This window comes from Sus scrofa, chromosome 14 (assembly GCF_000003025.6).
Source record: "Sus scrofa isolate TJ Tabasco breed Duroc chromosome 14, Sscrofa11.1, whole genome shotgun sequence".
Classification (NCBI taxonomy): Eukaryota; Metazoa; Chordata; class Mammalia; order Artiodactyla; family Suidae; genus Sus; species Sus scrofa.
Genome location: NC_010456.5, coordinates 75924097 through 75950371, shown reverse-complemented (window position 1 = coordinate 75950371; position 26275 = coordinate 75924097). Strand labels below are relative to the sequence as shown.

General features: G+C 39.4%; 1 protein-coding gene across 24 annotated transcripts in view; it reads right to left on the bottom strand.

Moving 5' to 3' along the window:
- NUDT13 (nudix hydrolase 13) overlaps positions 1 to 26275 on the bottom strand; it is a 40132-nt gene that overhangs the window by 7816 nt on the left and 6041 nt on the right. For 5 of the 24 annotated variants that reach the window (XM_021074324.1, XM_021074325.1, XM_021074326.1 and 2 more), the window contains 3 exons: positions 23411 to 23517; positions 4839 to 4930; positions 455 to 594 (listed from right to left, as the gene is read on the bottom strand). The exons of 1 other annotated variant lie outside the window; for it this stretch is intronic. In XM_021074324.1, coding sequence (XP_020929983.1) covers positions 455 to 594; positions 4839 to 4921 — 223 coding nt within the window. In that variant the 5' untranslated portion in view covers positions 4922 to 4930; positions 23411 to 23517. Of the gene's footprint in view, positions 1 to 454; positions 595 to 1642; positions 1782 to 4838; positions 4931 to 12205; positions 12393 to 23410; positions 23518 to 26275 lie in introns of those variants that run through there. 18 more of the 24 variants (XR_002338955.1, XM_021074330.1, XM_021074332.1 and 15 more) reach the window with 15 other exon arrangements.

Here is a 26275-nt window from a genome sequence, read left to right as displayed (position 1 = left end):
CTACAGCTCCGATTAGATCCCTAGCCTGGGAATTTCCATGTGCTGTGGGAGTGGCCCTAGAAATGACAAAAAGACAAAAAAAGGGGGGGGTGTAGTTCTCTTGTGGTGCAGTGGGTTAAGGATCCAGCATTGTCACTGCAGCGGCTTGGGTTCAGTCCCTGGCCTGGGAACTTTTACATTCTGACCCTCGGTTTAAGGCAGTAGTGGTTCATACCATCATCAAATACTTTTCAACTGGGCAATTCAGGTTCATACACTAATTAATTGGCAGAAGCATTGTGAAAAAGGTCACTCTAAAGTCTGAGGTGGCCCTGAGAATTTCCACATGCTGAGGTGTGGCCAAAATATAAATAGATAAATAAAGTCAAAGGACTCTTCTCAGAGATTCGATATGGACTGAATTCTGCTTAGTGGCCATAGGCTGGTCTATGCTACTGGTCCACTTTGGGCTTACCTAATAGGCTATGCTTGGGGGCCAGGTATTGATGTTCTGATTTCTGAAGCAAAGGAGCCAGGCTATGAAAGAGGTAAAATGCTCCTGTCTGCTGGGCTTTTTTACATGCATCATCATCTTCCTTCAGCTCAAATAAATACCTGTATTTTGGAAATAATCACAGCATTACAAAACCAGAGTTAGTTACTTGTACAGCATCCATTTTTGAGAATTCTGTTTCTGCCCTGCTCACCTACCACAGTTATTTCCTGTTATTTATTTACAGTCTAACTTGCTTTACAAAAGGATTTGATTGCTTTACAAAATGATGGCTGTAGGCAATCATTCCCTCCTTTGCCCTAATGTATACCTTGCACATACTTACGTAGTTGTGCTTAAATGTTACTATTTGTTCATCTGTCCCTCTCCTCTTAAAGACTATGATCTCCTTAAGGGTAGTGTCTGCCCTGGTTCTGTAGCAACAGTAATTAGCATATTGAGTGGCTCGATTCAATAGTCACTGAATTGAACTTCAAGGGTAATAAATATTTACTGAATTGAACCTTTGCCAATATCACGCTGTGAGGCAAGAATTTACATGCAGTGAAGTGAAAGAAAAACAAGGGCAGTGATAAAACATCAACCACAGAGCACCTAGAATGGGAGCAGACTTTTATTATTGCAGGCAAGGTGCAAGCACTATAACTTCAGAAACCCTCATTCAGTCAGGGATGATAAAGAGCAAATTTTATCTTCAGTGCCCTCTTGTTTCAAACATCTAGTCCTCCAAGTGGATGCTATCAGCTCCTTATCTCTACTGAAGGGACCACTGATAAAAGTAAAGCCAGACCTGACCTACACTTATTTAATAAGTATAATATTTTCAGTAGCCAAAATTAAAATGTAGAAAAAGAGGAGTTCCTGTGGTGGTGCAGTGGAAACGAATCCGACTAGGAACCATGAAGTTGCAGGTTCAATCCCTGGCCTTGCTCATCAGGTTAAGGATCCAGTGTTGCTGTGGCTGTGGTGTAGGCTGGCAGCTGTGGTGTAGACCCCCCCAAGCCTGGGAACATCCATATGCCTCAAGTGAGGCCCTAAAAAGATAAAAGACCCCCCCCAAAAAAAATGTGGAAAAGAAAACATCCTATAAGTGGTTTCTCTTTAAAAGGAAAAAAAAAGTAATGGAGCAAGTTCTGGACTTTTCTGTACCTTCAAGGGCCTTGGAAATCAGGGCAGGATCTGCATGATTCAAGGAGGACTGAATGTGGATTCTCCTTCTAGGGCCTTAGGGATAAGGATTTTTGACTGTTGAAAGCCTTACTCTCAGGTATATGGCGTATTTTCTCACCTAAGTGGGAAACACAGTTTATAGATATTTTCTGTAGGATCCAGGAGATTTTGTCACACCAGTACAGTTAGGACCTCATGATACTACAAAGCAAAATGATAAACATGCCCCAGTGACATTTGTAGGGATCTATTTTTGACTACAATAAAAGAAATTACAATGAGCTTTTTATAAATAGAAGATAAAAGAAGGCTGAAATTTTAATACTCATAATATTTTTAAACTTATTATGAGTGACTACAACCTCCTGGGACAAAGACTCAATTTATGTCAAAGGAGAGACATGTGCCACTCAGAAGTTACCAAATATAAATAGAACAAACACTGCTGCCTTCATAAAAGAACAGTAGCAGTGGTACAACCTGTGCTTTGCCCTAATGACCCTGAAAAGCAAAACACCTAAGAAAACATCCAGGTAAGATCTTAAACCCGGGATACCCTGGAATTGGGACTGAGATTCAAAAAGTGCCTTATATTCTTCTTGATCAGAACACTATTTTTAAAAATGCATTTTCCCCCTTGGTTTTAACAGTATGGAAACCACAACACTAAGATTATCAAACTGTTTTTCTTATTTATTTATTTTTAATTTTATTTTTTTGTTTTTTGGCTGCACCCATAGCATATATATGTTCCTGGGCCAAGGACTGAATCTGAGCCACAGCTGTGATCTACACCACAGCTGTGGCAATGCCAGATCCTTAACCCACTCTGCTGGGCCAGGGTCAAACCCACGCCACCACAGAGACAATGCTGGATCTTTAACCCACTGTGCCACAGCAGTAACTCCAAACAATTTTTAGTCATTTTAGAGCAATCCTAAAATGCAGTTACCAATTTTTAAAAAAAAAAGAAAAATCATCAAGGAGTTCCCATCGTGGCGCAGTGGAAACAAATCCAACTAGGAACCATGAGGTTGCAAGTTCAACCCCTGGCCCTGCTCAGTGGGTTAAGGATCCGGTGTTGCCATGAGCTATGGTGAGGTTGCAGATGCAGCTCAGATCTGGTGTGGCTGTGGCTGTGGTATAGGCCGGCAGCTACAGCTCTGATTGGACCCCTAGCCTGGAAACCTCCATATACCAAGGGTGCAGCCCTAAAAAGACAAAAAAAAAAAAAAAAAAAAGAAAAAGAAATCATGAAGAATCCCACCACTCAGATAATCACTGTTTACACTCTGGAAGTCTCCAAACTATTTATTACTATTATGCATCTATACATATATATAATAAGTACTTTTAGAATCGATCTACTGATTTGTAGTCTTTTTTTGGCCATGCCCATAGCATGGGATATCCCAGGGTAGGAACTGAACCCATGTCACAGCAGCAATCTCAGATGTTGCAATGATAAAGCTGGATCCTTAACCCACTGTACAAGGGAACTCCTTGTAGACTTTTTAAGAAACATATTAATATTTTTTTCACACCATATTCTTTATTGATAGAATTTTCTTTTTCTTTTGTCTTTTTATCTTTTCTAGGGCCATATCCTCAACATATGGAGATTCCTAGGCTAGGGGTCCAACCAGAGCTGTAGCTGCCGGCCTACACCACAGCCTCAGCCACATGGGATCGGAGCCTCGTCTGTGACCTACACCACAGCTCAGGGCAACTCCAGATCTTTAACCCACTGGGTGAGGTCAGGGATCAAACCCACGTCCTCATGGATGCTAGTCAGGTTCATTAACCACTGAGCCAGGACAGGAATTCCAAATTTTATTTTTCTTATGATTTTTAATTAATTTTCAATATATCTAATTATCACTCATTTTTTTAGATTATTCAGTAATTCTGTTTTGTTCTCAGAGTCTCTGCATGGGAACTGTAAATAACCTAAACGTCCGGTCATTTCTAAAATAAGTATTATAATTTTATTGATTTCTTACTCTGGCTCACGTAAGATTGTATATGTTTATGTGCTTTTAAACTTTTTTTATTTTATAATGATTTTTCTTTTTTTCCATTATAGCTGGTATGTGCCTTTAAATTTTGGACTGGGCACTCTTGTATGGCAGAGTTTTCAATATGGGAAGCCCTGGTTTTGAGTATGTCCTTCCCAAGGGGTTTTAAATTTGCTTTTGCAAGTGTATTAGTAAGTCTACTAATACAACTTAAATTCTTTTCTTAGATTGGAAGTTTTTGGACCACACTGCATAGATAGTGCAAATTTAAATCCCCAAACTGCATGAGAGCAGGCTAGTGATTTCAAATTCACAGATAGCATATTTGCCCAGGCTAAGGACAAAGAAGTCCTTTATCACCTTCTTGTATTTCTGTAGTTTTTGTTGTTGTTGTTGTTGTTATTTGTTTTTCAAGTCTACTGTTCATTGAAGTTTAGTTCTTGGGAGTGGGAGTTGGAGGGTGGGGTGGGGACTAGAGTTAGCTACCTTATTTTCAGGAACATTCATGAAATATTATTCAATATGGTTTTTAATTTCATCATATGGGTGTTCCATAAATTAAGTTCTCTTACTGTTCATTCATCCATTCAACAATATTTCAGTGCCTACTATGTGCTAGATACTGGAGTTTTATAAAAGCACTAGGTGTACCATAGTGAAAAGACAAAGTTCTTATCTTAATAGAACTTAAGTAGGTCAGATATTTTATATATTGTTGGAAATTTAGCTTAGAATTTCTCTAATTATATATAATTTGTAATGAGCATCTTTATATGTAAATCTTTTCTTTGCTTTACTTTGCTTTTTAGGGTCGCACCTGTGGCATATAGAAATCCCAGGCTAGGGGTTGAAATGGAGCTGCAGCTGCCAGCCTATGCCATGGCCACAGCAATGTGGGATCTGAGCCTTGCCTTCGACCTATACCACAGCTCATGGCAATGATGGATCCTTTAACCCACTGAGAGAGGCCAGGGATCAAACCCACGTCCTTGTGGATACTAGTCGGGCTCGTTACCACTGTACCATGACAGGAACTTCCAATATATAAATCTCAATCATATATCCTAATCCTCAATACAGGATTTTGAGATATTTATATTTTACAATTTAATGGGCCAAAGATAAAATAATCAGAGCTCAGTTTGGTCAAAACTCACCGTGTCTTAGTGACAAAAGTTGACAGCAGCCTATAGCACAAAAAAGATTTTCTCCTGCAAGCAGTTCCACAAAACAGGGACATTATCAGGTCCTTAGGGGAAAAAGGAGTTTAAAAAAAATTTTAAAAGATAATAGCATGAAATTTAAAGTAATGAATCATCAAGAGGGTTATACTTTAAGCCAGAATAGGATCACTATTTAATATTAAGGAAAGATAAACTGTGTAAGGGTCAGATGATCTGACTTCTGAATTGCATTTCTACTGCTAACTAACTGTAGGATTTTGACTTTTAGTACTCCTTCCCTCATCTACTGAAACCTGTTCTGCCTACCTAAAAGGTCGCTGTGAGAATCAACTAACTAGCCACCAAAAATAAGTGTTCCTCCTTCCATATTGTGGAATTCTTACTGAGAAGTAGTTGCCAACCCAAGGCCTACATCTCTCACCTCCTTTGGTGGGACACAAACTCTTTTTTTTTTTTTTTAATTTTTTATTATGCTTCATTTACAGTGTCCTGTCAATTTCTGCTGTACAGCAAAGTTATACATATATGTACATTCTTTTTTTCACATTATCCTCCATCATGTTCCATCACAAGTGATCAGATATAGTTCCCTGGGCCATACAGCAGGACAAACTAAGTCTTAACAATGGAATGTGAGTGGAAGTGATGTATATCTCTTCTAGACTGAAGCAGTTAAGTAGAGCCTTTGCCTTCTCCATCCTCTTTCCGCACCTGCTTGGAAGACTTAGGAATGGAGAGCCGTTAGGTGAACAGCCTGGATCCTTGAATCACTGCATGGAAAGAAGCTACTCACTGACCAAAGACTCCCCACTTTGGATTAATTTATGAGTGAAAAATAAGCTTCTACCATACTAAGTCACTGAAATTTTGAAGTTTGTCACAGCAGTAAATATTTCCCTACTAGATCAAGTAAGCCTGGGAGTGGCTCCAGAGTAATGGTGCCAAATTTCTCAGAATACGTGAAAAACAAAGTCCCTTTGAAAATGAAGTAAGAAGGAGTTCTCTTGTGGCACAGCACGTTAAGGCTCTGGCATTATCACTGCAGTGGCTTCGGTTGCTGTTACAGTACAGGTTTGATTCCTGGTCTGGGAACTTCCACTTGCCAAAGGCATGGCCAAAAAAAGGGGAATGAAGTAAGAAGAATCCAGTAGATAAGACAAATGTAAAATCACAGGCATGAGAAAAATATTTCGATAGGCAGATATACAAATCTACATGGATCTAAGATTTTCTATTTTTTTATATCTCATGTGAAAGGAAAAAATGTTTTGCATCTTAAGAATCTGTTCTGTAGAAGGTGATTCCTTTTAAATTGTGTATCAGTAAATGTTTCATTTCCCCATGAAAAGTATAGTTCATACTAGCAACAAAAAAAGTCAAAGAAGCTCCGCTGAAATGAGAAAATTAGTGTAGTTAAATAACAAACCACCCTTTCAACTGTGCCCAAGAGAAGCAAGCTGTGACATTAAATCACCAAGGAACATCTAAAGTTTAGGCCTATTTCCTGGTTGCATAATTATGAATCACTGATGACTAATCCTTGCACAGTTTTGGCTCCAATCTATGTCCTAGTCAAGGGTAATTTATATTTAGTAAGAGACATTCAACAAAGTATTTATTGAGTACTGACTTTATGCAGGCTCTCTTAAGAGGCAAAAAAATGTACAGGATGAAAATCCCGACCCCACTCTTGCAGGAGGGGAGAAAACAAATATACAGCTTTCACAGAAGGCAGTATGTGATATGTGGGTTACACAGTATTCTAGGAGAATATTAAAAGTATAATTTCTGTTTTAATAAACCAAACATTTGTGTGATATACTGGAGGAAATTAATTTAAAGTCAGTATTTCTGGGAAGTTCCCTTGTGGCACAGTGGGTTAAGGATCTGGTGTTGCCACAGCTGTGGCACAGGTTCGCGACTGCAGTGCAGGTTTGATCCCTGGCCCCAAAACTTCCACATTCCGTGGGTGCAGCCCCCCAAAAGGGTCAATATTTCTGTCTCGTATACAACTCTGGGAATGTAAACTGACACAACATTTTTGGAGGGCAAATTGGAGATATTTTCCAATGTGAAAATCAGCATCCCTTTCCCCTAGCAATTCCACTTCTAGGAATTTATCCTAGAAAGGAAAGGATATGTACATGAGTGTTAAATGAAAATTATGATACAATGGAATAATTCACAGTTGTTAAAAACAAAGATAATAAAAATGGAAAAATATGTATGCAGTATCAGGGAAAAATATTCAGAATATATTAAGTAAGAAAAGAAAGTAGCATTTGGTTGGTTTAGCATGATGTAATTAACTTATAAAGAAAAATATATATATACATACCAGTATAATTAATTAGATACATACTTATATTTTTTAAATGACTAGAAGTCCACATGCCAAACTGTTAACAGTGACTCATTTGAAAGGGTGACATGGAGATAAGGATTGAAAAAGTACTTGTAATTTTTACTTTTTGTATTTCTGTACTTAAAAAAATATTTACCATGGGTTCATATTTCTTGTATGATAACATGTAATAAAGCAGTAGTTCCCAGGACCAATGGCACTATGAAGCTTTTTCCAGGCCATTGTTCCCAGTAGCATTTCATCATATTCCCTGAGAGCCATAGAGAATTCCTTTGGTGAGTTCCTTGAATTCCTTTGGTGAGGCTGTAAGAGCTATTTGTAGTTATGACTACCAGCTAATCTGTGTGGCCCACTGTGCTGTGCTGCTTGATGTTTGGCCAAAATGCAATGCCTACTATTAACCTTATCCAATTGTGGATTAATCATGGCCTGCTGACTCAGAGGTTGGTGGTCACAGAGCTTGTAGAAGACATAGTAAAGTTCCTAATGCAGCTTTAAAAAAAAAAAAAAAAAAGATAATAAAGAGGAAAACAAGACATATTTTAACTGAGAATTGTACCTTCATTGGTATACTCATAAACCTAGTAAAGATTAAGTCTAATACCTTTTCTTAATGGGCCTTGGTATATTTTTTTATATACACCTTTTTATTTATTTTTTTAAATTTTCTATAATGATTTTTATTTTTTTCTATTATAGCTGGTTTGCAGTGTTCTGTCAATTTTTTACTGTACAGCATGGTGACCCAGTTACACATACATGTATGGATTCTTTTTTCTCACATTATCATGCTCCATCGTAAGTGCCTAGACATAGTTCCCAGTGCTACACAGCAGGATCTCATTGCTTATCTAATCATACCTTTTTAAAAAGCGGTATAGACTACTTAAAAGTCAAAAAGAGAAAATGATTTATTTAAAATTCAGCTGTATTTTTCTCTTTCAAATAGATAATTTAAATTATGAAATTAATATAACTGTATTACAGGACATCTAGAAAACAGAATTGTGAGAGCACCCATAGTATCACCACATTAAAATAATTTACTTATTTGTCACTTGTACATACAACCTTTACATATTTATAATCAGAGTAAACATTATTTCAACTTGCTTTCATGAAATGTCATAAGCAGTTTTCTGTACTTTTGTATAAGCTCTTTTAATTTATTTTTGGCTGCATATTAATCAAGTAGACTCCCATGCTTATTTTGCTGAATATTCCCATAATTTTGTACATTTAGGTGGCTCTGATTTTAGATTCCCAGAAATAGAATACTACTAAATATCCCTGTGCTGATATTTCCAGGTTACCTTTTTTTTTTCTTTTATGGCTGTAATCACAGAATACGGAAGTTCAAGGGCAAAGGACTGAATCTGAGCTGTAGCTGCAACCAATGCTGAAGATGCTGCAAGGCCAGATCCTTTAACCCACTGCACTGGCGGCAGATTGAACCCATGCCTCCATAGAGACCTGAGCCACTACAATCAGATTCTTAACCACTGCACTACAGCGGGAACTCTTCAGGTTACCTCTTTAAGATAAGTTTCCCAACACAGAACTATGTTTTAAAATCACTTGGTTTTAGTATATGTGCTGCCGAAGCGAGCACAAAAAATCACTTGGTTTTAAAATCACTTGGTTCTGGAGTTCCCGTCGTGGCGCAGTAGTTAACGAATCCGACTAGGAACCATGAGGTTGCGGGTTCGATCCCTGCCCTTGCTCAGTGGGTTAACGATCTGGCGTTGCCGTGAGCTGTGGTGTAGGTCGCAGACGCAGCTCGGATCCTGCGTTGCTGTGGCTCTGGCGTAGACTGGTGGCTACAGCTCCGATTCGACCCCTAGCCTGGGAACCTCCATATGCTGAGGGAGCGGCCCAAGAAATGGCAAAAAGACAAAAATAAATAAATAAATAAATAAAATAAAATAAAATTACTTGGTTCTGGGAATTTCCACTGAGGCTCAGTGGGTTAAGAACCCAACTAGTATCCATGAGGATGTGGGTTCAATCCCTGGCCTCACTCAGTGGGTTAAGGTTCCTGTGTTGCCCTGAGGTGTGATGTAGGTTGCAGACGTGACTCGGATCTATGTTGCTGTAGCTGTGACATAGGCTGGCAGCTGCAGCTCCAATTCTACCCCTAGCCTGGGAACTTCCATATGCAACGGGTGTGGCCCTTAAAAAAGTAGAAACAAACAAACAAATAAATAAAATCACAGGGCTCTTTCTACATAGTCTCCCCTCCTGGCAGTCATGGAGTTAGAGTTGGTGGCCATTCCACACCCGCCTTGTTTCAATTCCTGTGCATCAAGGAGAGGCTGAGCCAAGGGTACTGGGGAGAGGCTGAGCAGGTTTCTGTAAGCAGAAATCTAGTTTCATTAAAAAAAGAAAACAATCGGAGTTCCCATTGTGGCTCAGTGGTTAATGAATCCGACTAGGAACCATGAGGTTGCAGGTTCGATCCCTGGCCTCGCTCAGTGGGTTGGGGATCCAGCGTTGCCATGAGCTGTGGTGTAGGTCACAGACGCAGCTTGGATCCCTCATTGCTGTGGCTCTGGCATAGGCCAACAGCTACAGCTCCGATTAGACCCCTAGCCTGGGAACCTCCACATGCCACAGGAGCGGCCCTAGAAAAAGGCAAAAAAATCAAAAAAAAAGAAAGAAAGAAAACAACAAACATAGTCAGCTTCCTGTGTGTCTCTCTGTAGCAGGGAAAGTCAAGGGAGCACAAAGTAGGACTTGACCACCATAAGGCCCATCATTCCTTCTTTGTTCACTATAAATAGTGGTCATTTCTTTGATCACTATTGAGATTCAAACTGTTTTCAGATTTAGTAGTTCTAGCTCCCTTTTTGTAAGTTGTCTGTTTGATGTCCTGTGCTCATTTATTTATTGTGGTTTTACTCTACTTTTTGACAGCTCTAATTTTTAAAATACTATGGTACATTTGCTGCATTTGCCACAATATGATTACTGAAACATAATGTAGGAACCACTGCTGTATGTATTGCTTTTCTCTGTGAAGCTGTCATTCAGACTGAACCTAAGGAAAAAAGGAGCCTTTTTTAACAGTCAAGAGGATATGTGAAATTACTTATAGTATAAAAATATAATTTTTATGGCCCTATATTATTTAGAAATCTAATGCAGAGAAAATTTGCTACTGCTTTTCTGAAAAGGTTTGTGATTTTCACCGTTAGGAATCTTTGGTGTGATATATTATTCAAAATATTTTGAACCAAGGACTCTGACTTAGCAACATGCTGGTCAACAACTAATAAGCATGATCCATATGAAACTCACATCCAGCTGCTCAGATTCCCCATTAGGAACAGAATAGTTGTTTTGGTTTGAATTGGCAACTATTATGGCATTAAGTGTACTAAGTACTGGGTATAAAAAGGCACTATTCACAAAATCAGTTTTGGAAGAAAGTATGAGCACCATTATTTTACTTTAGATGGCAAGCTCAGGCCTGCCTTTTATTTTGTTTACTGTGCAAATGCGTGTCTCCTCCCAAGCAATTAAGTACTGGAGAGACTAGGACTTTTGTTCTTGGCTCTCCCACTGACTGAATTTGTGACCTGGTGCTGTCACCTAACTTGTTGGGGAGCTTGATTTCTGTTTTACTTCTCACAGGGGAAGGAAGGAGAGAAAGGGGATCTAAAGCGTATTATGACAGGAGTTCCCATTGTGGCCCAGTGGAAACGAATCAACTAGTAACCATGAGGTTTTGGGTTCGTCCCTGGCCTTGCTCAGCAGGTTAAAGATCCGGCGTTGCCATGAGCTCTGGTGTAGGCCATAGACGCAGCTCGAATCTGGCATTGCTGTGGCTCTGGCATAGGCCGGCAGCTATATAGCTCCAATTAGACCCCTAGCCAGGGAACATCCATATGCCGAGGGTGTGGCCCTAAAAAGACAAAAATAAATAAATAAATAAATAAAGTGTATTATGAAAGTGTCAGATTTTGGGTTTTTTAAAATCTTTTTACCATTTCTTGGGCCACCCCCCACGGCATATGGAGGTTCCCAGGCTAGGGGTCTAATAGGAGCTGTAGCCACCAGTCTACGCCAGAGCCACAGCAATGCTGGATCCGAGCCGCGTCTGCAACCTACACCACAGCTCACGGCAACGCCGGATCCTTAACCCACTGAGTGAGGCCAGGGATTGAACCCGCAACCTCATGGTTCCTAGTCAGATTCGTTAACCACTGAGCCATGACGGGAACTCCACTATTTAAGTTTTTTAAAAGTACTTTCTAAAAAGAAAAAAAGAAAAGATAAAAACAAAAAAGAAAAAATATTTTTAAATAAATATAAGTATTTTAAAAAGTAATTTTTTAGAAAAACTGATAGAAATGAAAGGTATTATTTTGACCAAAAGCTATTACATGATGGGGCAAGGACCTAAAGATGAACAATTTCTCTGAACCTCCTGTAATAAATGATTCACACGTTTCTCATCTTGTTCATCATAATAGAAGAAAGATTAATTTATAAAGCATTACAGCATGACAAAAAAAGCCCAATCCCAATCTTTGTGGTTACATCTACCAGGAAGAAGCCAGGTCCAGTAGTTTGAGAGTCCTTTCCAGGAAGTCTGACTTTTCAGGATTGTGGATGGGAAATATGCAAAACTGAAAAACCACTGGAAAACAGTTTTTTAAGTTCTCACCGGCCAGCTTTATGGTTTGCTTTCTAAGAAATAATTTTTCCTCCCTTAATTCAAAGTAATTCAGGCACAATGCAGAGAAGTAAACAAATTTTATCTTTAAATGACTCTTCAAAAAAAAAAATCAGAAAATAATTAGCTATCGTTAATATGATAGCTCCTCAAGTTGTGATCCAAAAATGTGATTATCTGGTGCAAGAAAGAAAAGAATCTGACAGAAAGCTTTTTTCAAGTTCTGATTATACCTCCCCATAATATCATTCTTGCACTTAGAACCTGAATAAGTTTCTCTTCCTCTGTACTTACTCTGAATTTTGTTGGAGGTGCCTTCCTAGGCCCCAAGAATCAGCAGAAACCAGGAAGCTCCAAATGTTCTTGGGAGTTAGACTCCCTTTCCTCAAAGGACGATTGCTGCCTCAGCCACACTTCCCACAATCCTTCTAGAGATGCATTCTGGGAAATGTAGTTCAATCTTCATGCCTGCTGCTGAGCTCTCCAAAGTTAACCACAATTGTCAAAAGCATGCTTCTGCCACACTTCCCAGAACCCTCCTACAGATGCACTCTGGGAAATGTAATTCAATGCCCACGCAAGCTACTATGTCTTCCAACTGCCAAGTTAACCATGGTTGTGAAAAGTATGATCGTCTATAAGTTCTAAATCCATTACCAGGAGAACTGCTCTGGTAGTTCTAATATTAGATCCTATTTTTCAATAATAAAATGATAGTCTTTAAACCCATCCTCTTACACAGAAGGCATATTCGGGGGTGAGAGAGAGAGGAGTGTTGGTGTGGGAATTCAGATACCTTTCAACCTTTTTGTATCTCTAATTCTCTCTGTCTGCCCAGTAACATTTCATGAAATTCTGCCAATTTAAAAGGATAAGACTGTGTCAAGGTGTGTTAGAGCTTATGGTAAAATTCATCCCTTAATCAACCAGGGCAAGAGGATTCCATCTGACTGAGAGCAGTCTCCCAACAAAATTACTTTGGTGCTGTTCAGTTTCGAAGGCCATTCTTTCACATATATTTAACAAGTACCTGGGACTGTTACCTGCACAGGATACAGCAGGGAACAAAACACACAAAAATTTCTGTCCCCATGTAATTTATATTCTGGAGGAAGAAACAAATAATAGATACACAGTGTATCAGGTGGTTTAAAGTGCCAGGGGGGAAAATAAAGCAAGACAAGGGGAAGGAGGATTTTGCTATTTTATGTAGGGTAGTAAGCTTCATTGTTAGGGTGACATTTGAGCAAAGACCCTGAAGGGCTAAGGAAGGAAGCCAAGTGGATATCTATGGGAAGACATTTACAGACAGAAAAAAAAAAAAAATTAGCAAATGCAAAGGCCCTGGGGTGGAAATATGCGTGGCAGTTTTGAGGACCGGCTAGGAGAAAGCATGGTGGTCAGAGATAAGGTTAAAGAACAGCGAAGCACCAGATCACATGGTTCATTACACATATTACAATTCTTATACAGTCATTGTAATGCTTTTAGTTTTTACACTGAGAGGATTGGGATATTACAAAAGATTTTGAGCAGGAGAGTAAAATTATCTGACTTAATGTTTTAAAAAAAATCCCTTTAAAGGAGGTTAGACTGTAGGGGATAAGAGTTATTAAATCTTGAATGTTGTTGTTAATATATACCTAGGTTACATGGGAAGGAAGTGTAGTAGTTCTAGTTAGTTGACCAGTTTTCCTTTTGGACCTATCAGCACATGAACCCAAGTCTTTTGCAGGTTGGGTTATTTTAGCAGGTTGGCTCGTTATCCTTAAGGAAGGCACAGAAAATTTGAGAGAAACAAGATATAAAGCAAGTGATTTCCAAAGTGATGGGGAAACATGCTTAGAAAGTTAGGGCTCTAGAATTTATTTTTTAATCAAACTAACTGTATATTTTTAAGCAATTAAGTGCTAAGAACTATAATAATTTAAAAAAAATAGGAGTTCCTGTGGTGGCGCAGCGGAAACGAATCCGACTAGGAACCATGAGATTGTGGGTTCAATCCCTGGCCTTGCTCAGTGGGTCAAGGATCCGGCGTTGCTGTGAGCTGGGGTGTAGGCTGCAGACGCAGCTCAGATCCGGTGTTGCTATGGCTGTGGCGTAGGCTGGTGGCTACAGCTCCGATTCAGCCCCTAGCCTGGGAAGCTCTATGTGCCTTAGGTGCGGCCCTAAAAGACAAAAAGACCACACACACGCGCACACACACACACACACACACACACACGCACACATACACACACACACAACTATACATATATAGTGCCATGGTCTAAATATTTGCATTCTCCTCCCAAATTCATATGTTGAAATCCTGATGCCCAATTTGATACTATTAGGAGTCCAGGCCTTTGAGAGGAGATTGGGTCATGTGGATGGAGCCATTAAGAATAGATGAATGCTCTTATGTAATAGAGGCCTAAGAGAGCTCCCTTGCTCATTTCACCATATGAGGATACTGTAAGAAATCTGCAGCTTGGAAGAGGGTCTTCATCAGAACCTGACCATGCTGGCACCCTGATCTTGGAATTCCAGCCTCCAGAACTGTGAGAAACAAGTTTGTTTTTTATAAGCCACCCACTCTGTGGTATTCTGTGATAGCAGCCCAAACGCACTAAGACAAATAGCTAAGATTAATTGAGCATTTACTGTATTCAAGGCGCTATGCAAAGTGTTTCACATATTTATCATTAATCCTCATGTCCTATAAGATGTATATTATTATTTGCACTTTACAAATGAGAAAGCAGAGGCATAGAAAAGTTAAATAACTTGTCCATATCTACATAGCTAGTTAGTAGAAGGGCCAGATTTTAACCCAAGCCTGTCTGACTTAGATGGACCTGTGCCTTTGACTACCATATGTACTATAGACCTGGATTGTACCTCTGACTGGGTGTAGGACAGGAAAGCTGAATATAATATTGGAAAATATTGGAATGATGGAAATAATCTTATGTTAGTAGATTGGAAAACCTCATTTTGTTAAGATGGTCATATTCCTCTAATTGATCTGCAGGTTCAGTGCACCCCTATCAGCATCACAGTTAGCTTGTTTGCACAAGCAACGAAAGGAAAATTAGGATTTCAAAAAATTAAAAAACTTTTGTGTTGCAAACAATCCCACCAAGAACTTGAAAAGACAACTCATAGAATTGGGGGCAAGATATTGCCAGTCATACATTTGATAAATGACTTGTGTCCAGGAGTTCCTGTCATGGCTCAGCGGAAATGAATCTGACTAGTATCCATGAGGACGCAGGTTCAATCCCTGGCCTCCTTCAGTGGGTTAAGGATCCGGCATTGCCATGAGCTGTGGTGTAGGTCATAGACGCAGCTCGGATCCTGCCTTGCTGTGGCTGTGGCATAGGCTGGCAGCCACAGCTCTGATTAAACCCCTAGCCTGGGAACCTCCATATACTGTGGGTGCAGTCCTAAAAAGACAAAAAAAAAAAAAAAGACTTGTATCCAGAATATGTAAAGAACACTTACAACTCAGTAATAAAAACATAAATAACTGAGTTTTAAAATAAGTGGAGAATATGAATAGATATTTCTCCAAAGAAGATACAGAAATTACTCAAAAGTACATGAAAAGATGCTCATCATTAGCCACTGGGGAACTGTGAATCAAAATCATGTCAAGATACCACTTCATACCCACTAGGCTCTTCACATCAAAAGGGCAGATGATGACAAGGATTGGTGAGGATGTGGAGAAAATGGAATCCTCATATACAGCTTATGGGATTGCAAGTGGTGTAGCTGCTTTGGAAAACAGTTTGGCAGTTCCACAAAAAGCTAAATATAGAGTTACCAAATGACCCAGTAATTCCACTCTTGGGTGTATATTCAAGAGAATTGAAAACATATGTCCACACAAAAACGTGTACACAAATTTTCATAGCAGTATCATTCAAACATTCAAAATAACCAAAAAGTAGAAACAATCCAAATGTCCACCAGCAATGAACAAACACGATGAATGGATAAACAAAATGTAGTATATCCATAAACTATTTTATCCAGCAATATAAATGAATGTATTACTGCAACATGAATGAAACACTAAAGGAAAGAATCCATTCCCTAAAGATCACACATTGCATTTATATAAAGTATATAGAAAAGGCAAATTTATAGAGACAAAATAAATTAGAGGTTACCTAGAAGTGGAGGTGGGGGAAGTGTTGGAGAATGGGGATGACTGCTAGTGGAAACAGAGGCTTCTTGAGTTGTTTTGTTTTTGGAGTGATGAAATGTTGCAAAATTGATTATGATGATGGTTGAACAATTCTGTGAACCTACTAAAGATCACTGAATCATCAACTTTAAATGGCTAAGTTCTATGTTATTTGAATTTTAGGTTAGTAAAGCTGCTAAAAATATTCAACTAAATCATATGTTAAACAATCATAGTACATGTGTAGTAAATGCAGTAGATATGGTGTGACTACAATCCTCATTTTTTTTAGGTCATAAGGTAAATTGTCTTTCCTAAGACATTCTTAAGTTCAAAGCAATGGCATTTGTTTAATTACATAATATTTTAATACTGTACACTGTTTGAAAGGCAAAAATTGAGCCTCAAGTCATTGACTCCCCAGTCTAGCTTTTGGTAGAGAAAGTAATAATGTATTTTAAAGATATGTATTTATTAATTCATTGAACATATACTTACTGAAAACCTATCATGTGGCAAGCATCAAGCTAGAATTGGGGATACAATGGTGAATAATATATTGTCTCTGCCAGCAAAAATGAATAATGCACTTGCATGTATGTATTGGCTATATGTGTGAGAGAGGGAGGCAGAGGAAGAATAAGAGCAAATATGCGTATAAGTACGTGAGACAGCAGCCCATTTACTCAGTGTTTGACCCATTACAATAGTGAACATTAGGATGCAGGGACACCTGAGCAAACTTAGAGAAAATTTTGCAAGTTCATTCTGTGAGCAGGTTTTCAGTTTGATATTGTCTCACTTCATGTGGGGCAAGAAATAGATCTGAGAAAACAGGGTGGGAGGTTGTGTACATGAGGGACCCTTAAATAAGAACCCTTGGCAAAGAGCCCTGTGTGTCTGCATAGCCAGAGTGCTGTAAACATTGGTAGATCCTTATGCTTCTCTTTAAGAGCAAAGTACAATAGTTTCTGTTCTCTTCCACCTTCCCAAACTTAATGTTTAACGCACAGCAATGAATAGAACCAAGACTAAAGGCCATCTCAGCTGGAAAACAAGAACAATTAGGGTACACCAAGTTAAAATTAATTTGAATACATGACTGATATGTGTCATGGGCTGAGTATGGGTTTCTATTTCCTGTGAACTGAACTCTTACTCTATTTTATTTAACTCTTCCCTTTTTAATTTTTTTTTTGTTTTTATGACTCCCTGTGGGCCATTTCATTGTAGTCTCTAGCAGTGCCATCAGAAAGTTGGCAAAATTAAAAAAGAAAAAGATACGATTGTCAATTTCATTATCAGTTAAAAGGTCTGGAAAAAGACTTTCAATGATAGGTTATAACAATAGCTAACTTTCACTTCTCTAGTGTCTTGTATAGTTTCATCTTTACCCCAATATTTAGAAGGGTTCTGAGTATTAGACAAAGTGTACACTGTATGTCGTTACATTCCTGCAGTAAATTAATTTTTTCTGTTACCTGATATGGTGCTTATTCCACTTTTCCAGGCTTCAGTTGGAGTTAACCCTAAATCTCTAATATTCTATAATGTAAGGATTAACTACACACATGATCATTAAGTTTTCAATGTTGAATGAAAGAATTGGAGATTTCCCCCTGATTTACATTATCCATGCACTCTATATTCCGACATCACAATGGAAGTTTAGGAGGTAGTTGTTACCAGTTATATATTGCCACAATAATGCTTCATAACAATAATCACAAAATCACAGAGCCATAAAACAAGTGTTTATTACTCACATACCTGGAGTGATGGGCTAGGTGCTTCTGCTGATCCTTGTCAGGCTCATTTACATGTCTAGGAGTGGTGTACAGCTGGGTAATCTAAGATGTTGGTGGCTGGGACATTGGGGGTGAATTGGCTCTGCTCCACGTGTCTGTCATTTTCTAGTGAGCTAGCATGGGCACATTCTTTTGAGGATGATGGAAGAGGGTAAAAACACAAGTAGAAATATGCAAGACTCTGCCTGTATGATAGTCAAAGCATATTATATGTTCAGGCCCAGAGTTACAGTCAGAAGGTATCACAACGTTACATGGCAAAGTGTGTTGTGAGGAAGAATAAAGGGTTTAGGTCAACTACAAAGTTACAGGAAACAGTCCTCATTAAGAACTCACTGTCACTTCCAATACCAACTGCAAGTTCAATGGGTTCCCAAAACCATTCTCAGTTTCAATAGGACTCACAAAACTACTGAAAGCTATTTTACTCATGGTTATGGCTTATTACAGGGTAGGAATACAGATTAAAATCAGACAAGGGGGAGTTCTCGTGTGGCACAGCAGAAATGAATCTGACTAGGAACCATGAGGTTGCCGGTTCAATCCCTGGCCTCGATCCCTGGCCTTACTTAAGGATCCAGCATTGCCGTGAGCTGTGGTGTAGGTTGCAGATGTGGTTTGGATCTGGCATTGCTGTGGTTGTGGCATAGGCTGGTAGCTATAGCTCCGATTGGACCCCTAGCCTGGGAACCTCCATATGCCATGGGTGTGGACCTTAAAAAAAGGCAAAAAAAAAAAAAAAAAAATCAGACAAGGAGAGGGAGTTCCCTTTTGGTGCAGTGGGCTAAGGATCTGGCATTGTCACTGCAGCAGCTAGGGTCACTGCAGTGGTACAGATTTGATCCCTGGCCTGGGAACTTCCACATGCCATAGGTGCAGCCATAAATAAATAAATAAATAAAATCAGCCAAGGGGATAAGCATATAAGGTGAAGTCTGGGGAAGAACTAAATATGGAGCTTCCACTGTTTTCTCCTCAAAGAGTCAGGATGCATTCTTTTCTCAGCATCAGTGCATGACAATGCATATAGGATATTGCCAACCAGGAAACTCACCCGAGCTTTAGTATCCAGAGTTTTACCATGCACTGCCATGCAAAGCCCCCACCCTAAATCATACTGTTGGGCATCCTGGTGTAGCTTCCTCCTACTCTACTGAGTGGGGCCAACCCCACCCTAAATAACATTGTTAGACTATCCACTGTGACCAAGGCCCTCAGGCAAACAGAGGCACTCCTGTCAGGCCAGAGATTACCTCCCAGAACTGAGGGCAAAAACCAGACCTCATTTGGCCAAGGTAAAATTTTTTACTGCACAGGAGTTAATACAGGAAGTAGGGAAGACAAGAGGCCATTAGTGCAATCACTCTACCACAGTAGTTCTATTAACAGTATTCCTTAAATTGGTATAGGATATAAATCAGTGTTCTTTAACTTCAGGGTTGACTTAAAACCAGCATTTAAAAAGACTAATTATAGTTGCTGTAAGTAGGAATTCTTCTCTTTACTTCTTTACCTCTTTATCCATTAAGATTAGGATTAATCAGGAGTTCCCTGGTGGCCTAGCAGGTGGGGGATCTGGCATTGTCACTGCTGTGGCTCTGGTCACTGTTGTGGCACATGAGTTCAATCTCTGGCCTGAGAACTTCCATATGCTACAGGCATGGCAAAAAAAAAAAAAAAAAAGAGGGAGAGAGAGAGAGAAATGTGGTTCAAAACCAAAGAACAGTTGAGAGCTGAATTGGAGCCTTCTCTGCAATGACTCATAATACTAGCGCTAGGGTACTATGTCAGTTAAGATATGTTGGTTACTTGCAATCAAGATTTGAAAAAATGGAAATTTAATTTGCTTAAAAAATAAGGGAACTTATTAGCTTACATAGCTAAAACATTCAACTATAGTTCAGGCCTTAGATACCACTGGATAAATGTTTTTCTCAGTTTCTCTCACCTCTGACCTATTTCATGTGCTGTCTTTGTCCTCAAGTTGCCTTCCATCATAGCTGAAGAATGCCTGCCTGATCTCAGGGCTATATACCTTCTTGTTCTTATCCAAAGAGTGTGTCTTCCCTCAGCTTTGAAGCAAAAATATTGGTCTTAACTCTATTTGTATCCCGTTAGGTTATAATTTCCACTATCTGAGCCCCTATCCAAACAATTCCTGAGGTCAAAGGAATGTCATGAATTGTTTGGGGCCTGGGTTAAGTGCCCATCCCCTAAACCAATTACTGTGGCAAGACAGACTGTCACATTACTAATGTGAGTCAGGTTTGTCAGGGTGAGGAGCCACCCCTGATTTGGGAGAAAATTTCCTAAATCTTCAGTTTGATATATTGCATTGTTTGGGGAATGTTTTCTGCCATTATCTGCAAATATTTCTTTTTTCTTTTTTTTTTTTTTTTTTTTGCTTATTTAGGACCACACCCACAGCATATGGAGGTTCCCAGGCTAAGGGCTGAATTGGAGCTGTAGCTGCTGGCCTTCACCAAAGCCACAGCAACTCGGGATCCGAGTGGCATCTGCAACCTACACCACAGCTCATGGCAACGCAGGATCCTTAACCCACTGAGCAAAGTGAGGCATCAAACCTGCGTCCTCATGGATGCTAGTCAGACTCCTTAACTGCTGAGCCACAACAGGAATTCCTGCGAATATTTCTGGAACCCCATTTTCTCTCCTGTTCTGGGACTCAGCTACAATCCAGCAAACCCAGGATTGTTTGATATTGTCCCACAGCTTTTGGATATTCTATTTGCTTTTCACTTGTTTTCTTCTTTGTATATAATTTTGATGACTTGATCTTTTCTCAGCTGTGTTGAGTAATCAATAAGTCTATCAGAAGAATTACTCATCTCTGAATATCATGAGATTTTTTTTTCCCTTAGCATTTCATTTGACTATTTTTTTTAATCTAAAAATTTTGGGGGGAACGAAAATAATATTATTTGCAGAAGAAATAAATGAATGAGTGGGCAAACTTCAAGCTAGCCTCACTTCATTTGACTATTACAATTTCATCTCTCTACTGAAATTTCCCATTTGTTCATACATGTCCACTTTTACTTTTTTGCTTATTTAGTTAAAGTCCTTATCTGATAGCACTAACATCTAGCTTATCTCCAAGTCCATTTCTGTTGATACTTTATCTCTTGACAGTGAGTTTTTTAATTTGTTTGTTTTGTGTGTATCATGGTTTTCTAATGAATGCAGGACATTGTATGTAGAATAGTACTATATTCTAGTGAATTGTGCCCAAACCTTGCAATGAACACACCTCTTCTTCTGTCAGGTTTTTAATGCAGGGCAGGGGGTTGGCTCAGTCTAGTTAGGAGTTGAGCTGGGCAAAATTTCTGCAAATTTCTTTAGCAGGAAGATGCTGTGTCCTTGTGCCTAGTGTGGGGGCTGGGATGCCAGAGAGTTTTTCTGTGTTCCTGCTTCTCCCTGGGCTTTCAATTGTCCCTGCATTCTTATGCCATAGAGGGGCTCTCTCTCACACTCAGCATTAGCTTGAGCTTGTATAGAGATTCTCAGTCGTCTGGACTAGTATCCTTCTTAGGCAGGTCCCCTACGTGGCTATGCCTTGGGAGTTGGGACTTTTTCAGCCTCTCCTGAAAGATAGCCACCAACTTTTATCTATAGTTGGTCTTAGATAAGAATTTCCTGCACCTCCCTCAGCACTAGACCTCAGCTTGTTATCAGTGTAGGAAGATACAGGGTCCAAGAGGATTTTCTGACTCTCCCTGAAAGATATAGTTTGTTCATCCACAAGGGATCTTCATCTGTGGCATGGGGGCTAAAGGATTTGCTGCTCCAGATCCACTGGCTTAAGGCTTTTGCTTTGTGGAATGGGATTGCTAAGGCAAAAGGACTGGGTAGGGAGGCTTTATGTCCAACTCCTAGAAGCTGCCATTTACCTCCTTTATGTCTGCACCATTCAGTGCAGCTCTGTGATCTCCTGCCCTGCTCCCAGTCTTTCATTTGAGCACCACTAAGCTTGTGGGAAGAACAGCAACTATAGTCTCCTCTTGTGCCTAATACACTGATACACTTTGACTTTAACAATTAGTTAGGATTTCTGAATTTTCTCTTACTCTGCAAAGGTCTAAACATTGTGTCCCATTTCTTCTTGGAACTCAGGTTACTTGGTTGCCTTGCACCCTCAGCTGTTTGATATGCTCAAGAACATTTACAATTTTGTGAATTATCTGGCTTTTTCTTCATCGTAAGGGTGGAAGCAAAATTCCTTGCAGTTTTCACATCCCAAGCTGAAGTACAAGTCACATCTAAACTGAAAGCCTGGGCAGTTTGGAAAGTCTGGAAAGGTTGGTGAAAGGGGGAATGAATACTAGGTAGGCAACCCATGGTGTCAATTCCAGGTATAAATTAATAAATACAAATTCTAGTAATAGGTTTTGTAAAGGAAAAGTTTGGCTTGTTTTGTTTAAGCAGTATATAGGTTGAGAGGCTAGGTAATCCTACAGTTACAAACAACTCTGCCTTTTAGTAAGTTAACATAACAGAAGTTTATTTATTTATTTATTTATTTAATGGCCACATCTGCAGCATATGGAAGTTCCCAGGAATTGAATCCAAGCCACAGCTGCAACCTATGTTGCAATGCAGCAATGCCAGATCCTTTAACCCATTGTATCAGGCTGGGGATTGAACTTGTGCCTCCTCAGTGACTGGAGCTACTGCAGTCAGATTCCTAACCCACTGCACCACAACAGGAACTCCAACAGAAGTTCATTTTTCACTCAAGCTATGCCTTCAGTGGAGACTGACAAGGCAGTGAAGAGTTTGGGGCTCTGTTCATTGTAAGAACTTAGAGACCTGGACAGATGGAGATTTTAGCTTGATATGGGCTCCTATCCTAACTGCAACAGTGAGAAGGGAACTTGGTGAAACACATTCGGTCTTTCAAACATGTTGCTTTCATTGGCCAAAGCAAGTTAGTTGGCCACAACTAATTTCAAAGAAAATGAAGAGCAGATTTTTCTGTCTGGGAAGAGAAGAGCCCTGGAACTATGTGGTGAACAACACTAATGAATACCATGGGGAGGAAAACTTACCTTCCCGACCCCCAGCAGAAAGATGTGCAGTTAATGTGTGATTGACTTAAGCTGAGCAGCATTAAATCCAAAGAAATCAGATTAATTTAAAATGAAATCTTCAAGGAGTCAGAATTTTAGCCTTTATATCATTTCCTGTTGTGATACAGAAATCTTAATATCGACAAACTAATTAATTGGCAGAGTAAGTATAAAGCCTGTGATGGTCCCTGTCATTTCAAATCCATTAAGATTCAGAATCAAATTCTTCGGTTTCTCTACAAATTTGGTTCACTTTCCCAGCTTCCTTATTGTGGTTTTTGATACCACGATTTGGCAAGTCTTCCAAACGAAAGACTGTGGCACAATTTTTATGTAACTCATATGTCCTGCTTTATGAAGGTATGATATGCAGTCATGTGCCTTTTAATATTAAAAGTCTCAATGCTTCCATCATGCTTACTGAGAGAACATCTTTCTTCCTCTTAGGAGTGCTCTTCCTCAGAAAATTCCCATGATTTCAGGATTACTTTTCATGTGTAAAGGGTCAGCGCCAATTACTACATTCACCTGTGGGAGAGAACATTGGGAAATTTACTCAGACCCTGGAGAAGTGTCATTGTCTGGAGTTCTCAATGTGGCTCAGTGGGTTAAGAACTTGGTGTTGTCTCTGTGAGGATGCAGGTTGATCCCTGGCCTTGCTCAGTGGGTTAAGGATCTGGTGTTGCTGAAAGGTACGGTGTAGGTCTCAGACGAGGCTCAGATCTGGTGTTGCTGTGGCTATGGTGTAGGCCTGTAACTGCAGTTGCAGCTGTAGCTCCTATTTGACCCCTAGCCCAGGAACTTCTATATGCTGTGGGTGTGGCTGTAAAAAGAAAAAAAAAAAAAGAAATGTCATTGTCTTCAGCCATGTTTCAGCTGTGATCACGTAAGTAAGTGTATCAGTTTCTTGCTGCTGCTGTGACAAATTACCTCACACTTAATGACTTAACACAAATTAATTCTCTTATAGTAGGTCAGAAATCTGAGTGATCTGATTGGGCTAACATAAAAGGCATTATCAGGGCTGCTTTCTTTTCTGGAGGCTCTATCAGAGAATTCAATTCTTTGCCTTTTCCGCTTTCTAAAGGCACCTCTATCTCCATTTTCAAATCAGCAACGTATTGTATATCTGACCTTGCTTCCATTCTCACATCTCTTTTTTCTGATCACAGCCAGGAAAGGTTCTCAGCTTTAGAGAATCCATTTAATCATATTGGGCCCACCTGGATAATCCAGGCTAGTTTCCCCATATAAAGATTCTTAATTATATCTGCAAAGTTCTTTTGCCGTGTAAAGTAGCATATCAACAGATTCTAGGGATTAGGATGTGAACATCTTTGAGGGGCCATTACTCTGCCTGTCAAGGTGAGTGTCCTTATTGAAGCCACGTGATGGAGGTGGTCTGGTTACCTTATTGCAGCCTCTTTCCACAATGCTACAATGACAGATTGTTAGTTGACTGGAATGGTTTCTAGTTTCAGCTACATTCTAGAATACCTCATCTCTTGACTTTCATGTCTCTACTACGATTAAGAAGGAAGTCCCTAACACCCCTAGTTCTAGGCCCATTCCATGTCTAGTGACATGGAAAATTCACATTTTCATATTATGATTTTACTTTGTTAATGGTGAATAACATATTACTCCACTGTTTAAAATACTTCAATGCCTTCACATTGTATTTATTACAGTACTGAGCAGGCCCTGCATGATTTAGCCTTTGCATACCAATCATACCATTTTCTCCCTTGCTTATGCAGGACAATCACACTGAATTTCTTTTGCCTCTCAAATGAACCAATCTTTTTCCTGCCACAGGATCCACACACACGATGTTCTCTCTCTTTAGAATGAATGCTTTTATTCATGCATGTCAGCTGGCTAACTCAGGTCTCAGTTTGTTACTTCTTCAAAGACACTTTCCTTGTGTTGTTATAAATCTAAACTACGGCCTTCCTATTATCCTCTTCCATAGCACCTTGTCATTTTCCTTTGTCGCATATTTATTTAAGTGTATTGTTAATTTCCTTAAAAGGACTCTAAGTACTATGACGGCAGGAAATATATACCCATCACTTAGCATTGTTCGGCTAAACAGGGAAATGTTGATTGAATTCCCACTGCCACAAGTACGGGTTTTAACTCTATTCAATAAGGTTATGAAACTTTTTTTTTTTTTTCTTTTTAGGGCTGCACCTGTGACATATGGAAGTTCCCAGGCTAGGGGTTGAATCGGAGCTGCAGCTGCTGGCCTACATCACAGCTCGACACAACACTGGATCCTTAACCCACTCAGTGAGGCCAGGGATTGAACCCATTTCCTCATGATACTAGTTATACTAGTCGGGCTCTTTCCACTGAGCCACAATGGGAACTCTTGTTATAAACTTTTTTAAAGCAGAGACTAATTAAAGTTCGCTCTTCTACAACACAGTAGGCAGTGACTTAGACCCAATGGTAGGCCTTCCTTAAATATTCAATGAATCTTAGATTACTAATCTAGATGCCACTTCTGATTCACATAGCATACTATTTCTAAAATATTGCTTACATCATCTTAATTCCCTGTTAAAAAACCTACCCACCATTTCCTATTTCATCTAGTTCAAATTTATTCATTCTCTTAACTCACAAGTATATAGTATTTTATAATCCTCACAACACATTCACTACTATACACTCTCTAAAATGATTTCTAATTGTTTCATTTGTATGGATGCCTTTGATAACAGGATCTGTGTCTTATGTTTTGACTTCCCTTTTTGTTCGGCACACAAAAAAGGCGCTTAATATCGAGGGAAAAAACTCATTTAAAATCTGAACTAAAAAGTTGATTTATTATTTTCTATGTGTAGAAAATCACTATGCTTGTTTGACAGTTTCTCTGCTGATCTTATTTAGTTTTTGTGAAAGATGGAGTTCAGGGTTTGGCTGCCTTTCAAAGGTGAAAGCCGGCTGACAACAGCTGTGGAAGCATGATTGCTTTGCTGGAGAGACTGTTGACAACTGGCTGAATTTCACTAGAGACGTGTTCACTTGAGTCAAGCTGTTGCTGTTTTGGCTAACTTTAAAAAGTGGGAGGCTGTCACTGACAGGCTAGTTTTTTAGAGGCTTGTTCACAAGGCTGAGTGGCCATCTATCTATTAATTGAGTTTAAAATCACTTCTGTTTGGAGTTTCTGCTCTGGTGCAGTAGGTTAAGAATCCAACTACAGCAGCTCGGGTGGCTGTGGAGGCACGGGTTCTGTCCCCAGCTCAGCACAGCAGGTTAAAGGATCTGGTGTTGC